Source organism: Ochotona curzoniae, unplaced genomic scaffold (genome assembly GCF_017591425.1).
Source record: "Ochotona curzoniae isolate NIBS_2020 unplaced genomic scaffold, NIBS_Ocur_1.0 contig_54, whole genome shotgun sequence".
Lineage (NCBI taxonomy): Eukaryota > Metazoa > Chordata > Mammalia > Lagomorpha > Ochotonidae > Ochotona > Ochotona curzoniae.
The window spans coordinates 4,009,057-4,024,816 of NW_024466464.1; the positions used below are offsets into that span (position 1 = coordinate 4,009,057).

Sequence of the window (15,760 nt, forward strand, 5' to 3'; positions counted from 1 at the left end):
CCTGACGCCCACAGGACCGAGAGCCTGTGACGTGTGCGTTCCAGTGAGGTCATGAGCACCACCGACAGCCCCTTCAAGGCAACGCGCAGTGCAGGTGGGGCCTGGGGAGACCCCGCCGGGGACCCACTCCCTGAGGACATACGCAGCAGTCACAACACGGACTGGAGGGCAGACTGCCCACATCCCACCTGCCAGCCTCCCCAAGGCCAGGGCTGCCCTCCTCTCACGGCGAGCCCGCCCCCACTATCCACAGGGCACCCTCACGGCCCACTGCCTGCATCACTAAGCATCAACTCCACGCCCAAACCCACAGACAGGCCCACCAAGTCATTATAAGAATAAATATCTTTAAGATTTCAAACACCAAAGATAAATGTTACTGTCTGTTAGAAAACACCTACAGCACCCCGCGTTAACAAACATTGGCTCTGGACAGCACGCAGTCCCCAGGCACTCGGTGTGAAGGGCAGGACGGCCTCACCCTGCTTTAACACAGACACTGGACAGCACGCAGTCCCCAGGCACTCGGTGTGAAGGGCAGGACGGCCTCACCCAGCACCGGGACTGGCAGCCGAGCCAGCGCGGGCCGTACTGCGGGAGCAGCCAGCTTGGAGCTTTGAGGACCACAGGCGGCAGGGAGGCCTCTAGGGAGCCGTGTCCAACAGACTTCTCTGGCTGCTTCGGGAAGGGCTGGCCCGGGCAGGCCAGGAGGTGTGAGCAGTCGGCGGCCCCCGGGAGTGGCCGCTGTGTGCTGTGGTCTCCTTGGGGCCGCTGCGAGCCCAGGCGGGTAAGGATGGGGCCCGGCGTGGTCACTGTGCCGCCGGGGTGGCCTGCACATGCCGCAGGAGCTGCTCACAGTAGGTGGCCGAGCGGTGCTTGTGGACCACGGCCTCCGTCTCCCTCACCAGGAGCTCGGGGAAGAGGCTGCTGCCTTGCTTGAGGACACCTGCGAGAGAACACGCCGGAACACGTAAGGCACTTACATGAATCACATGCCACAAACACACACGGCATGCCAGGCACACATGGCACTGCCTAAGCCACAGCAGCGTCCCCACGGCCCTCGTGGGGTCACAGACATGGGGCGTCCCCACGGCCCTCGTGGGGTCACAGATGTGGGGCATCTCCACTGCCCTTTAGCAGCGTCACCACGACCCTTGTGTGGAAGGTCACAGACGTGGGGTGTCCTCGTGTGGAGGGTCCCAGTGGCCCCCCTACCAGGCCCACACAAGGGTTGCGCCAAGAACCGAGGAGCTGCGAGGACAAGCTCCAGTGCCTCACGCTGCTTCCTCTGGGGGCTTGCCAGCTTCATGCATGCAGGAAGCTGAGACTGGGCACACACACCCAGCCTGGCACGAGGCCGTGCAGCCGAGTCTCCCAGTGAGGTGACTGCAGTGTGTCCATCCCAGTTATGCTGCCAGCTGCCCAGTGCCGGAGCAGTCAGTGGATGCCAGCTGGGAAGGCCACCTTCACACCCTTCTAGGGAGCCAAGGCTGGCCTGGTGGCCACAATGCCCATGTCCCAGATAGGATTCTGGGAGGTGGCAGCAATGGCTGAAGTGGGTGGCTCCTGGCCGTTCCCAGTGGAGCTCGGGGTACAGTCCTGACGGCCGGCTTTGGCTCTGCAGGCATCCAGGAGCCCTGAGGACCAAGCTGGCCCAGGTGCTGCCAGTAGAAGTGGCAGGAGGAACAGGTCTCCCTCCAGTGCTGCAGACACAGCAGCAAGCCAACTGTTCACATCCCTCAGCCACTGCCACCTCCAGATGGCACCAAAGACCTAGCCACCTCTGCCACGCCTCTGCTCCTCCCGACACGGTCCCTCCTGTCCCTGTGGCTGGGCCCGGCCACCTCTGCCACGCCGCTGCTTCTCCTGACAAGGTCCTGCCTTTCTCTGTGGCTGGCCCGGCCTGTCCCTGTGGCTGGGCCCGGCCACCTTTGCCATGCCGCTGCTTCTCCTCACGCGGTCCTGCCTGTCCCTGTGGCTGGCCCGGCCACCTTTGTCACGCCTCTGCTCCTCCCGACACGGTCCCGCCTGTCCCCAGGGCTGGGCACAGCCACAGCCCAGCTCACCTAGCACTGCGTCCTGGATAGCTCTCTCGGGGTCGTCCAGGTGGACCAGCAGCTCCCGGTACAGGTGTTGGACGTGACCTTGGTAGCAGGACCTGCCCTCGACGCTGCCCACACAGCGCAGCCATGTGGCCAGGCCACAGGCCGCCGCCACCCGCACCTCATCGGAGACATCATCCAGGCGCTTCAGGAGCTCTGGGGGTTAGGGGAACGCACAGGTAAGTGACCTTGGGATGTCAGAATGATGCACACGGCTGGGGCACCCCGAAATCCAGGCCTGTAACCCCAACATTTCTGAGATGCAGCCTGCAGGGCCCCCGGCATCCCCAGACGCAGCCCACAGCCACTTCGACAGCCCCAGATGCAGCCTGCAGGGCCCCCGGCACCCCCAGACGTGGCCCACAGCCCCTCCGACAGCCCAGCCACTTCCTCACCGGCCAGGGGCTCCGGCTCTAAGACCCTGAGGCCAGGACACCCCACCCTCACTGCTGGCACTTTCTTCCTCTTTATTTACCATGGAGACAGAGCTCTCCCACCCTGACACGGCTGCCACAGCACTGGGCCAGGCGGAAGCCAGGAGCCCCATCCGGGTCCCTAGCACAAGGACTGTCACTGGGGCCTGAAGAGGTGGCTGGAGGGGAAGCAGTGAGTGGCTGGTTCTGCAGCCAGGTGCCAGGGTCCCCATGCATCACCACGGGCCCCCATGGCTCGTTCCTGCCAGGCCTTCAGCTGCTGCCAGCGCTCGCCCAACAGCCCGGCTTCATGGCTGAGACCCGTGTCCAGTGCGTCATCTCAGCAGTCAGACACTCGTGCCTGCGAGGGCTGACTGCTGGGGCCTGGAGGTCCCCCACCAGCGTATGCTGTTCTGGCCACGGCGAAGCAGGGCGAGTGTCTAGGTTCTCAGGCAGACCCAGAGGGAGCCACTGGCTCAGGAGTGATGGGGCTCCAGTGACCAGGAGCCTGTGGGGGGCCTCCTGCTGGGAGGAAGGGAGGCCCAACGACCCAGGCTGGTCAACCACCTCACGAGCCAGAGCCTGGGCTCAGTGTGCCGGCTGGGCGAGCGCTGGCCATAAGCACGGCGCAGGCTGTGGGTGGTGCCGGGTGTACCCGGGCCGTGTGGGCACCCTTCCCCCTGGGCTTCCATCAGCAAGGGCTGTTCTCCACGCTACCAACCCAGTCTAAGACAGAGCAAGTAGCACATAGAGACAACCAGGGCCTGGCCACACGACCCTTGCGAAGCCCCCACAGTGGAGGACGGCTGAGCATGTGGGCACCTGGGTGGAGTTCCAGGCTGGGACATCACCTGGGGAGTGAACCAGCAGACAGAGAACTCTGACTCTGCCTTTCAAATGAATGAATAAACCTTTTAGGATCTCACCGACTCTCTTCCCCAGGAAATGTTTGGCAGTACCGAGTGTTCCGGGCATACAAAGGTACACACGAGAATTAAACCAGTGTCGCCTGGGCCCGGAGCAGTAGCATAGTGGCTAAAGTCCTCCCTATGGGCTCTCAGGTGTCTGTAGGGGCAGCACCCTCCCCCCTGTGTCGTTTGGCATGTGGCTTCTACCTGACTACCCCGCCCCCTTCAACATCAGAACCTGCCTGGGACGTGGAGTGACCGGCACCCGGGTTGGACCTCAGTGCCGCATAGCAGCAGCCTGCAACGGGCAGCTCTGGGGGTCACAGCAGGGAAGGGGTATAGGGGGCATGCCTAGGCAGTCCTGGGGGTCACAGCAGGGCAGGGGCGGTGGGGGTGCCCGGGCAGTCCTGGGGGTCCAGGTCGTCTGCAGGCGGGGTCCTCACTGCCCTGGAAGCTGAGCCTGGCTACAGCAGGACAGGTGTCAGGCAGTCCTGGGGGTCACAGCAGGGCAGGGGAGGCAGGGCTACCCAGGCAGTCCTGGGGTCACAGCACGGCAGGAGCAGTGGGAGTACCCAGGCAGTCCTGGGGGTCACAATAGGGCAGGGCGGGGGTGGTGGTGCCCAGGCAGTCCTGGGGTCACAGCAGGGCAGGGGTACAGGGGGATGCCCAGGCAGTCCTGGGGTCACAGCAGGGCAGGGGTGGTGGGGGTGCCCAGGCAATCCTGGGGGTCACAGCAGGGCAGGGGTGGTGGGGGTGCCCGGGCAGTCCTGGGCGTCACAGCAGGGCAGGGGAGGCAGGGGTACCCAGGCAGTCCTGGGGTCACAGCAGGGCAGGGGTGGTGGGGGTGCCCGGGCAGTCCTGGGGGTCCAGGCCGTCTGCAGGTGGGGTCCTCGCTGCCCTGCAAGCTGAGCCCAGAAGTGGTTGCCTGTGTTAGGTGCTACCCAATCTACACGCTATTTAGTGACACCTGAAAACTCGGCCGGAAGTCGACTAGCACTGCCTAGAGGAACTTGACAAATGGAGCTCAGACCGAGGGTCTTACCAGGGTAAACCTTGATGAGCCTGTCAGAGTCGGCAGCAGCCCCAGAGGTCTTCAGAAACGAGTTCACGATGTGGCAGGAGACCAGTCTGGTCCTCTGGGAGTCCTCCTCCAGGGTGGTCAGGACCTGAGGCAGCAGTGCCTCCTGCACGGCCTCCACCTGCAGCAACAGACGCAGAGTGGCGGGGCCGGCCTGGCCCCCACCCCAAATGCCGGCAGGGGCCGGGGCTGAGCCAGCCCTGGTGCCTCCCGGGGCTGTGTTGGCTGCAGCCTGGTCCGACCCAGGCCCTCTGGGGGGCCATGTGGGGTCCACTGTTGGGGCACATGCCTGCCAGGCACTCATCACAGGTTCACTTTAGGGGCGGGACACTGTGGCAGACAGAATCTGCTGGCTGAGATGTTGGAACAGCTGGGGCTGCGCCGGGCTGAAGCCACATCACCTGTAGGCTGTAGCAGTTACCTGGGCATCAGCGGCTGTGTCCCAGGCACACTGGCAGGGCTGGCTCTGAAATGGTGCAGCCAGCAGAGGTGGCAGCTTGGCCCCAGAAAGGGAGGGTACCCACAGCCAGCTCCAGTGCCTGCTTCTGAGCCCCAGCTGCTGGCTCAGGTGTGCCCGGGGAGCCCGCCACTCCCGTGAGCCATCCAGGAGATCTGGGCTTTCAGCCGTGGCTGCTGGGGGACTGGGAGAGTGAACCAGCACATGCAATATCTGCCTGTCGTGTTCTCCGTGTTACTCTTTCAAAAATCATAAACAAGGGGTCCGGTACAGTAGCCTAACGGCTAAAGTCCTCATCTTGCATGCACCAGGATCCCATATGGGCGCCGGTTCTAATCCCGGCTGCTCTACTTCCCTTCCAGCTTCCTGCATGTGGCTGGGAAGGCAGTCGAGGACGGCCCAAAGCCCTGGGACCTTGCACCCGTGTGGGAGACCAGGCAGAGGCTCCTGGCTTCAGATCAGCGCAGCTCTGGCCATGGTGGTCACTTTGGGAGTGAACCAGTGGATGGAGAATCTTTCTCTCTGTTTCTCCTTCTCTCTGTAAACCCGACTTTCCAATAAAAGTAAATCAATCTTCAAAAAAAAATCATAATAAGAACAGTTTAGATAAGCTGAGTAACCTTTAACCTGGTTATGGATTTAAAAAATCCACTGTTTACACCCTCTGTTCGTGGGGTGGCCGCCAGCACAGACACCCAAGGCCCGCGAATGGCCGAGGATGCCCACGGCGGGAGTCACCTGCCCCGCCAGCCTGCATTTTGTGACATTTTTCCCAGCTGGGGACTGAACCCTCCCCGCTGTGGGTTTCCACCATACCTGCTGGGCTGTCAGCATGTCGCTGCTACTCAGCGCCCACAGGCAGGACACGGCGGCCGTGCGGATGGCGGTGGCCGTCTTGCCCGCATGCCATTGCAGGTTGGGGGCCAGGATGTCCTTCACCACGGTTTCGAGGTGCTCATGGAACTGCCTGGAATACAGCAGAGGGGTCACCAAGGCAGGGCAGAGACTGAAGGGGACCCGTGGGGCCAGAGAGGAACACGGCAGAACCAAGCAGCCCTAGCTGGGCTGCCACGGCTGCACGTCCAGAAACAGCAATCCCAAACTCCAGGATTTTCTACACAGCCCTGGGCGGACACGGAACGGACTCTGCTGAGTGCTTCTGCGAGGCACGCTACAAGAGCACCTGACGGGGAACGCAGCCACTCAAGGGCCGAGTCGCGGAGGCTCCAGCCCGCACACGATGTCCGCGCAGAGGGACCCACCTCTTACCTGCTGAGTTCTAACCTTCCGGCCCCACCCCCGCCAAGGTCTGGGTCCCCCAGGGTTCCAGGTGCACGTGGCCCTGCACACACAGGCCGACTCACCCCTGGGAGTCGATGGTGTCCTTGGGCCTGAGCAGCAGCTGGGACAGCAGGGAGAACAGCTTCAGGCGCATCTGTGGGTCCCGGGCTGGCTGCAGGCAGGCTCTGAGTGTGGCCACAACCTGGGGCAGCACCTCTCCGACCGCGGGGCCTGGAGGACAGCGTGCACACGGGTGTCAGTGCACGGGGGGCCTCTGCTGCCGCCACTCAGGTAGTTACCATGGAAACAAGAGCATCTTCACCCCAAGGCGCCCTCGCTAGCCGCAGGTGACCGGCCATTCTCTGGGTCTGCAAAGGAACCCTCAGGGTGGACCGAGGCCAGTCCCCAGCCTGCAGCCATAGCTTCCAGGCGACGTCCAGGAGGCACCAGGTGCCCTGGACCCACCTCAAGTCAGGCCACTTCACCGGCCACTGCCTCTTCTCCCCTAGTCGGTCTCCTAGGAGCCAGTGGGTGACCCCACCACCAGGACTCTCCTAAACACTGCTGGTGAAAAGCCAACCTCCCACGTGTCCTCACACGCCACACAGCAGCCACATGCTAACCACACGTGTCCTCACATGCCACGCAGCAGCCACACGCTAACCACATGTGTCCACACCCCACACAGCAGCCACACGCTAACCACACGTGTCCTCACACCCCACGCAGCAGCCACATGCTAACCACACGTGTCCTCACATGCCACGCAGCAGCCACACGCTAACCACATGTGTCCACACCCCACACAGCAGCCACACGCTAACCACACGTGTCCTCACACCCCACACAGCAGCCACACGCTAACCACACGTGTCCACACCCCACACAGCAGCCACACGCTAACCACACGTGTCCTCACACCCCACGCAGCAGCCACACGTGTCCTCACACCCCACGCACAGTAGCTGCATGTTAACTACGCATATCCTCAGATCTGGATGTCACAGCAGCATTGACCTGTGCAGAACAAGGCGGTGACACAGCAGTGTGCGCGAGAAAGAACCACGGAAGCTCCAGGCTGACTAGGACCTAACTGGCTAGGGCTGAGACAGCCAGGTCCTACCCGGGAGTGCTGGACTCGCAGCCCTGCCCTAGGAGGCAGAATGGTGGCTCAAGTCCCTGGGAGAGCTGGATGGAGCTCCTGGCTTCGGACTGGCCTAGCCTGGCTGTTACAGGCTTGTGGGGAGTGAACCAGCAGATGGAAAATCCTCTATGTCAAATATAAGAAGGAAACTCATTTGCTGCTCAGTTGAGTGTCCTCTGGCAAAATGCAGGCCTCATGTGTGCTATCTTTGCAACCTGGTGAGGTGGGTTCTGAGTGTGTGCCACCCCGACATGGACGGTTCTGAGTGTGCACCCCACACCTGCAGCAGGGCACCAGGCCACAGCACCACCCCAATACAGATGGTTCTGAGCGTGCACCCCACACCTGTGGCAGGGCACCAGGCTGCAGCACCACCCCGATATGGACGGTTCTGAGCGTGCACCCCACACCTGCGGCAGGGCACCAGGCCTCAGCACCACCCTGATACAGATGGTTCTGAGCGTGCACCCCACACCTGCAGCAGGGCACCAGGCTGCAGCACTGCCCCGATATGGACGGTTCTGAGTGAGTACCCCACACCTGTGGCGGGGCACCAGGCTGCAGCACCACCCCGATATGGATGGTTCTGAGTGTGCACCCGCAGCACTGCCTCCCTGATATAGCAGCCCACCCAGGACTGACCACAGGAAACACACCTGGCTCCCCCAAAGCCGGGGTAAGCCATGGTGCTCGGGCAGTTCGCCTGCTCATGTCCAGGAGCAGGGGTGACCTCAGGCCACTCCATACATCAGCTGCACCACGGCCCTGCCCCAGGGACAGGGGCTCACCTGCCTGCGTGATGACCACACAGAACTGCAGGAGCTCAGCCACATGTGCGGTCCAGCTACTGTGCGAGGCGGTCAGCCCTTCCAGGAGAGGGCCCAGGTGCTTCCGGAAGAGGTCCTGGCTGCCTGTGACGTTCTCCACGGCCACCAGCGAGGCCATGGTCTCCTGAGCCTGTAAGCAAAGCCAGAGGATGGGCAGCTGCAGATTCAGGCTCCCTCCTGATGCCACTGCAGCTGCAGGGCTGCCAGGCCTGCTGGGAGGGCCGTGCTCCGTACACACGTCTCAATGCTGTGTGCATAGCACACATGCTCCCACCCGTGACACCATGTGGGGTGCCCGGGAGGTGCTCAGTCCTAGCCAACACTAGGACCAGTGGACGTGAACAGACTGGACATGCCATGGCTCTGCCCCACCTGGCACCTGCACTTGGTGCCTCCACCTGGACTGGACCTTACGTGGGCTGCTCCAGGTGGGGACTGACACCTGGCCAGGCTGTATGCACCTCTCTGCTGGCCCACCCTGTGCCAGGGAGCCCCAGGACCTGGGGAAGGAGTGCCCAGGCGAGAGGGCAGCAGCTGCCTGTGGAGCTCTGGAGAGACTGTGTGTGCCAGCAGTCGTGGGGGACAGATCTGTGGGGAGCCAGTGTGGGGACCTGCAAGTGTCTGGACAGGACAGAATGGGACGGCAGGGACTGCTAACTGAGCTGTGTGCACAGGGACACCACATGCTCTCACTCCTGGGTAAGACACATCTCTGCAGACCCCGAGCTTGACACAAAACATGCTGTCACCTGAGAATGCCCCTGCACGTGCCCACAGTCAGTGCCAAGCCTGGGGAGCCCCGAACCTCCCTTTGGGAAACGCATAGGGCCTGCCTGGGCCTTACCTTGTCCTGGGTGCCCAGGGGTCCTGGCACGGCCATGACGGTCACCAGTACCTGGAGCAGTTGCAGGCTGCACGCACGGCAGTCCTCCCGGCCCACGGACACCAGGGCTTCAATACACAGCACCAAGTGCTGCAGGTAAGTGTCCTGTGGAGACCAGCACACAGTCAGCCCGCAGGGAGAGTACACAGTCAGCCCACTGGGAGGGGGCACAGTCCACAGCCCACGGGAGGGCACACAGCCCACGGGGAGGGCACACAGTCCACAGCCCACGGGGAGGGTACACAGCCCATGGGGAGGGCACACAGCCCACGGGGAGGGTACACAGTCAGCCCACAGGGAGGGCGCACAGTCAGCCCACAGGGAGGGCACACAGTCGGCTCAGTGCCTGTGTCTCCATGTCCCTGCCTCTCTCCCCCAGCTCCCCAACATCAGCTGCCCCCTCACGAGACGCCGAGAAGCACTCAGGTACCACAGCACAGACGCCAGGCCCTCACAGGAAGGCACGGGGTTCCAAACCTGACGGGCATGCAGGGATTCATGCCACGGTGTGGAGCTCTGTGTCCTGTGCTCCCATGGGCTCAGCGGCACCTAGCCCCTCGCTGGTGCCCAAAGCCCAGAACAGGGCACCCTATTCAAGTCCTGGCCTCCACCAGCGACCCCCTTGGGCCCCTGCCACCCAAGGGGAGACACAGACGGATCTCCAGGCATTCTGGGAACCCACATGCTCACTCCCTAGAGATGTACCGCCACAGCTTACTGAAAGGTTCCACGGCCACAGCCTCATGAGGCAGCCGAGCTACCCTGCAGACCCTCCAATGCCCAGGAGTGGTACTCCTGTAGGGGACGGGCCCACCACCACTAAGCTTTCCTCAAAGTGGCTAAAGAGGTCACCACAGGAGCAGCACACATCAGGACAGAGATGTAAAAGGGACACGTTGGTGAGACAGAAACCACGCAAAAAGGGCTCTGCGTGACGAGGGCTCACACGCGTGACCTGGGGCGCGATGGGTTGGTGTGATGATCACGCGTGACCTGGCATGTGACCTGGGCTGTGATGGGCTGGTGTGTGACAGTCACACACGTGACCTGGGCTGTGACAGGCTGGGGCTGTAATTACCCACACTCACATGACTGCGTTCTCAGTCTTGTTTTGGATGTTCCTGTGTGAACCCAGAGGATGAAGGGTCAACTCTCGGTGCCCTGGGCCTGACAGCCTCGCCAAGAGCAGGACAAGGCTCTGGGGACCCTGTAGCTGCCCAGGGTGTCGGGACAGGCATGTCACTGCGTGGGCACATCTACGGCTCAACAAGCAAGCCCACTGCAGCCCGGGCTGCCTGTAAGCATCCTGTCCGCCGGCGGCTGGGCGGGATGGCCAAGGTGCTGGATGCTTCCTGCACCCTGCCCTCCCCCAGGGCAGTGCAAGCCCCACGTGGCATCTGCCTACAGCTGCTGGGATCCAGGGCAAGGCCCGAGGCGGGGCTGGGGACGTTTGGCTCCGAGACTCTGTCCTCCCAGCGCGGGCCCGGTTCATGGCACACAGTGTGGCGTCTTCAGCCCCTGCTGGGCCGTGGGTGCGTGGGTGGGACACCCACAGCAGCGCCAGGCCCTGTTCCTGCCCATGGCCCGAGAGTGGTATGGCTGGCTGAAGTGCAGACTGGCACAGGAGGAGCCTGTGTGTTCTGTAGGGCTGTGACCAGGAGTGGGCTTACGTTTTCTGACGCTTGGCAGATGTGAGCTTGGGCCAGCTCCGAGGCCAGGGCCGTCAGGTGTGGCTGGAGGGCCTCCCGTGGGCAGCCTCGAATGGCCGAGGCCAGGACCAGGAGGCCGGCGGCGGAGGGTGACCGCTTCAGCAGTGGTAGGAGCAGCTTCAGAAGCACCTCCAGACTGACAAAAGTGCCCAGGAGCGTGGCGGACCGCACGCACTGCGGGGACACCAGAGATAGCAGGCTGAGTGTGTGGGCTCCAGCACCCAGACAGCCGCACACCCACACACCCGCGTGGTCGCTCACAGTCCCTGTGGTGGGGTACAGTGGCCCGCAGCCCTTGCCCGGTGACTGGCATCTGCACACAGGCGCCCAGTAGCATGGGCTGAGCCCAGCTGCCCCCGGGAGCCCCTCACTGCCACAGGGGTCCTGACCTCCCCCGCCCCCACGACCCAGGACTCACATGGCTGACTACAGCTGGCTCCTCGTCGGCACAGGCGTGGCACAGTGCCCTGAGCACCAGTTCCAGGTGCTGCGTGACGTGGTCCTCGGCGTGCAGCAGCAGCACAGCCAGCAGCTGCGCCGACTTCACCCGGGTGCCCACCACCCAGTCGCCCAGGTCGTGGCAGACAGCCGGAAGGATCTTGGACAGGTTCCGGAAGACAAGCTCCCGGCAGCCCAGCACCGGGCGGCTCTCTGGGGGGACAGACACAAGCTTGGCAAGAAGCTCAGCGGCAGAAGCTCCCGGAGGCCACAAACGACACGAGGGGCGCAGCATCCCACCCACAGCGGGGGGCCCTGGCCAAGCTGTCACCCCACTCACTGTCTGTCGCCAAGCTCAAGGCTGAGTGTCCTATGACCCACGTTAGCTGACAGTGCAGGACACACCTGCACCGTCCAGGGAGAGGTGGCCAGACGGGGCCTTACCTGGGCCTCTCAGAGACCCTGCAGCCACCGCACGCCTCCCACCCGGCTCACCTTGTGCTGGGAAGTGGGGCGGGGGTGGCGAGGCGAAGTCCAGTTTGTCCTTCAGGTCGGTCTCATTCTCCTGCTGCCACTGCAGCCCCACCTGCTCCCAGAGCTGCGCCGCCGACTGCCTGGGGAGCAGACAGGCCCTGCTCAGGGCTTCTCCTGCAGACGGGGACCCCAGGGGGGACTGCCGGCCGAGAGGGCAGCCCCTAGAATCCCCCAAGGTGACTCAGAGAACCTTCTCCCCGCCAGCCTGCCCGGGGTCCCACCACCCTGAGCAACGGAGAGGGGCTGCCTAAGACACGGGACAGGAGACATGAGCACTGGAAGACGATGAGAAATGAGGGCCTGGCATGCCGGAAGAGACAAGGGCAGTCACCCAGTCGGCCCCCCGTGCCAGGCAGGACGGGGGGCTCCAGTCCCGCCAGCCCCTACCAGGACATGGCTCGCCCACTGCAGGCCACCTACCGGATGTCAGGCATCTCGTCGCTGACACTTGACAGCAACAAGGGGACGAGCTTGTGGAAGTAGGAGTAGCGGTCTCGCAGGTCCAGCAGCCAGCCGCCCACGACAGAGGTTACCGCCTGTCGGACCTACGGGCACAGGGACCCTCGGGCAGCATGATGGCCACGCCCCGTGCTGTGCTTGTCCCCCTCTGGCCATGCCTGGCCAGCTCCTCAGAGCCAACAGCAGGAGTGGCGTCCCCTGCATGGGATTCCTCCTGGGGGGCTCTGTCTCGTCGGGGTTGCCCATAGGAGCTGTACCCACTGGGTGTCTGTGCCCTCTGCTCCCCTTGGGCCACTGCCTGCCGGGCTCACCCAGGGCTCACGGTTACTGCCCCAGGGACAGGGCTCAGAGGGGCCAGACCAGGCGCTCGCTCTGCTGCCCTGGTCTGGGGTGGCACCTGTGGCACCACACCTGTTGAGAGTTGGGGGCGTGTACTCCCAGGCCCGACTGGAAGCAGACTCCTAGGCATACCCTCCCTGGGACAGGGGCTGCCCAGCCTGGCCCTGCCCTGTGGGCTGAACTCTGAGGCTTAGGATGGCTCGCTGGGCCTGGCAGCATGACAGCGGCCGGCACAGTGGACAGAGCAGGAGCCTTACGTCCTGGGGCTGTTGGGCCAGCACACCTAAGGGCTCCCACGGTTCTAAAGTTGCTTAAAGCAAACAAGGGGGCTGTCCATGCCACGGGGCACAGATCTCCGCACAGGGATCCGAGTGGGGCCTGATGACAAACCAGGGCCACCTCCAGGCGTCCTGCAGCTCACCCAGGCCTGCCAACTCGGCAGTGCCACCTGCTGGCCGCACCAGAGAGCTACTGCCTGTCCAGACTCCCAGACTCCCCTCCACTGCCTGGACTCACCCAGGCCTCTGGGGTACCTCCAGCCGGGGCTCACCCAGGCTTGACTGCCCGAGGGGCTCTGGGGTACCTCCAGCCAGAGCTCACCTAGGCCTGACTGCCCGAGGGGCTCTGGGGTACCCTCTAAGCTGGGGGGCTCACCCGGGCCTGACTGCCTGTGGGGCTCTGGGGTACCCTCTAAGCTGGGGGGCTCACCCGGGCCTGACTGCCTGTGGGGCTCTGGGGTACCTCCAGCCAGAGCTCACCTAGGCCTGACTGCCCGAGGGGCTCTGGGGTACCCTCTAAGCTGGGGGGCTCACCTGGGCCTGACTGCCTGTGGGGCTCTGGGGTACCCTCTAAGCTGGGGGGCTCACCTAAGCCTGACTGCCTGTGGGGCTCTGGGGTACCTCCAGCCAGAGCTCACCTAGGCCTGACTGCCCGAGGGGCTCTGGGGTACCCTCTAAGCTGGGGGGCTCACCTGGGCCTGACTGCCTGTGGGGCTCTGGGGTACCCTCTAAGCTGGGGGGCTCACCTAAGCCTGACTGCCTGAGGGGCTCTGGGGTACCTCCAGCCAGAGCTCACCTAGGCCAGACTGCCTGTGGGGCTCTGGGGTACCTCCAGCAGGGGCTCACCTAGGCCAGACTGCCTGTGGGGCTCTGGGGTACCCTCTAAGCTGGGGGGCTCACCTAGGCCTGACTGCCTGTGGGGCTCTGGGGTACCCTCTAAGCTGGGGGGCTCACCTAGGCCTGACTGCCCAAGGGGCTCTGGAGGAGCTCCCCCCTCACCCAGCCAGAGAGCACCCCAGCACCACCTCGACATCCAGAGCCAGGTCCTTCCCGCACAGTAGCCACCCACTGTCCGTCAGTGAGGAGTTTGGCATCCTGCTGAAGGATCTGGGCAAGACCTGCTCACCGGAACTCCTAGTTGGGACTCAGGGGCCGGCTGGCCTGAGTGGAAGCAGCACTGGGCACGTGGACGAGCCGAGCTGGCTAGTGCCAGCCTTGGGGACTCAGCCCAGGGTATGGGCACGTGGACGGGCTGAGTAGGCAGGTACCAGCCTTGGGGATTCGGCCCAGGGTATGGGCATGTGGAGGGCCGAGCTGGGCGGTACCAGCCTTGGGGACTCGGCCCAGGGTCCAAGTGTTTTACCCAAGGGTGGAAAGCACGTGGTATCCCCTCTTGGCCAGGACACCACAGCAGGCAGGGGGAGTGACCAAGCTGCGCAGGGAGGCACAGGCTGAGGATGGCTAACCAACAGGGGCCCAGCGCTCTCTCACTCAGGGCAGGGCATAGGTGCAGCTGGCATACCTCTGTCCCCAAGCCTTGTCCGGTGAAGGACATGGACCATGCCCCTAAGCCAAACCCCTAGGCCCCTCACAGCACCAGGAAGTAGGACATCACGGGGGACGGGGCCACTCGCGGCACACTGCACAGATGCACCCAGGACGGAGTGTGGAACACTATGTTACATGGAAATTCCAGAGAGAGACAGCCACCACCCCCCAACACACACTACCCAGATGGGGATGCTGTACCAACTGTGTGGATGGCCTGGGAGATGGTGTGTAGACACACAAACGTGTCACACTGATGGCCTGAGAACAAGGTGCTAGCACACAGCCATGACCACTACATAGCGTGTGAAGCCTGTACTGGGCAGCTCCTCTCAGGTGAGACGCAGAAGGGACAGAGGGCAGAGGTGCCAGGTCCTGCTTGGGACCATCCAACAACGGACCCAGTCACACAGCAGCAGGAGAGAGGGGACAGGACAGCTGTTGGCTCGCCCCCGCATGGGTCCCCCAGTGGCTGCGGTACCTGCGGGACGTCATCGAACAGGCGCTGTGCCAGGTGCGGCAGCACGTCGTCCACGGACTTGCCGCTGCCGAACTGGATCACGGCGCCCGTGGCCTCCGTGACGGCCACACGCACCTTCCAGTGCTGGTGGGCCATCGTCTGCATCAGGGGTGCGATCAGCGACTCGGCCTGCATGTGGAAGTGCTCTGCGGGTGGGCACAGGACACGGTCAGCAGGGCGAGACTGGGGTGCCTCCCGCTCGGGTCTGGCAAGGGGCCACTCCTGAGACCTCCCAGGAGGCTGGGACGGGGGTCTCGGCCTGGGATTCCAAGGAGCCCTCAAGACGCACGAGGCGTGACGCACTGGCCACGGCGCGCCCCTCTCGCGGCCCACACCCGGTCCCACCGCCCTCCACCGGGGGTCTCACCCGGCGTGGAGCGCGCCAGGGCGGCGGCACACGCGCAGCTCTCGCGGCGCACGGCCGGGAAGGGGTCACGCAGCGTGCTCCGCAGCACGCGCACCGCGTCGTCCAGGTGCGGCGCTACCCCGGCGCCGCCCAGCTCCACGGCCAGGCCGAGCAGCCGCACGAGCGCCAGGCGCAGCTCCTCGCAGGGCTCGGGCGGCGGCCGCGCGGGGTCCGGGCCGGCCAGGCGCGCGGTCAGCGCGGGCAGCAGGTGCGGCAGCGCGTCGCGGGGACGCGCGGCGCGCCGCAGGCCCAGCGCCAGCAGGTGCGCGGCCAGCGCGCGGCAGCCCTCGGCCGGGTCGGACAGGCGGCGCAGCAGGCGCGGCAGCAGCAGGCGCGCCCAGGGGCCCTGGAAGGCGGCCGGGCCGGCGGCGGGCAGCGCCGCGCCCTCCTCCGCCGCTGCGCCCTCCTCCGCCGCCGCCTCCGGCTCCGGCTC

At 64.4% G+C, this 15,760-nt stretch overlaps 1 protein-coding gene across 1 annotated transcript; it reads right to left on the minus strand.

Annotated features, from left to right (window-relative positions):
• Positions 1 to 351: 351 nt before the first annotated feature.
• DNAAF5 (dynein axonemal assembly factor 5) lies at positions 352 to 12,566 on the minus strand. Its single transcript, XM_040990072.1, has 11 exons — positions 12,198 to 12,566; positions 11,739 to 11,857; positions 11,224 to 11,456; positions 10,767 to 10,979; positions 9,058 to 9,201; positions 8,175 to 8,343; positions 6,326 to 6,473; positions 5,778 to 5,928; positions 4,469 to 4,625; positions 2,070 to 2,261; positions 352 to 946 (listed from the first exon to the last, which is right to left on the minus strand). Exons 1-11 carry the CDS (start codon positions 12,209 to 12,211, stop codon positions 810 to 812), a joined length of 1,677 nt encoding a protein of 558 aa, XP_040846006.1. The 5' UTR covers positions 12,212 to 12,566; the 3' UTR covers positions 352 to 809.
• Between the last annotated feature and the right edge of the window lie 3,194 nt (positions 12,567 to 15,760).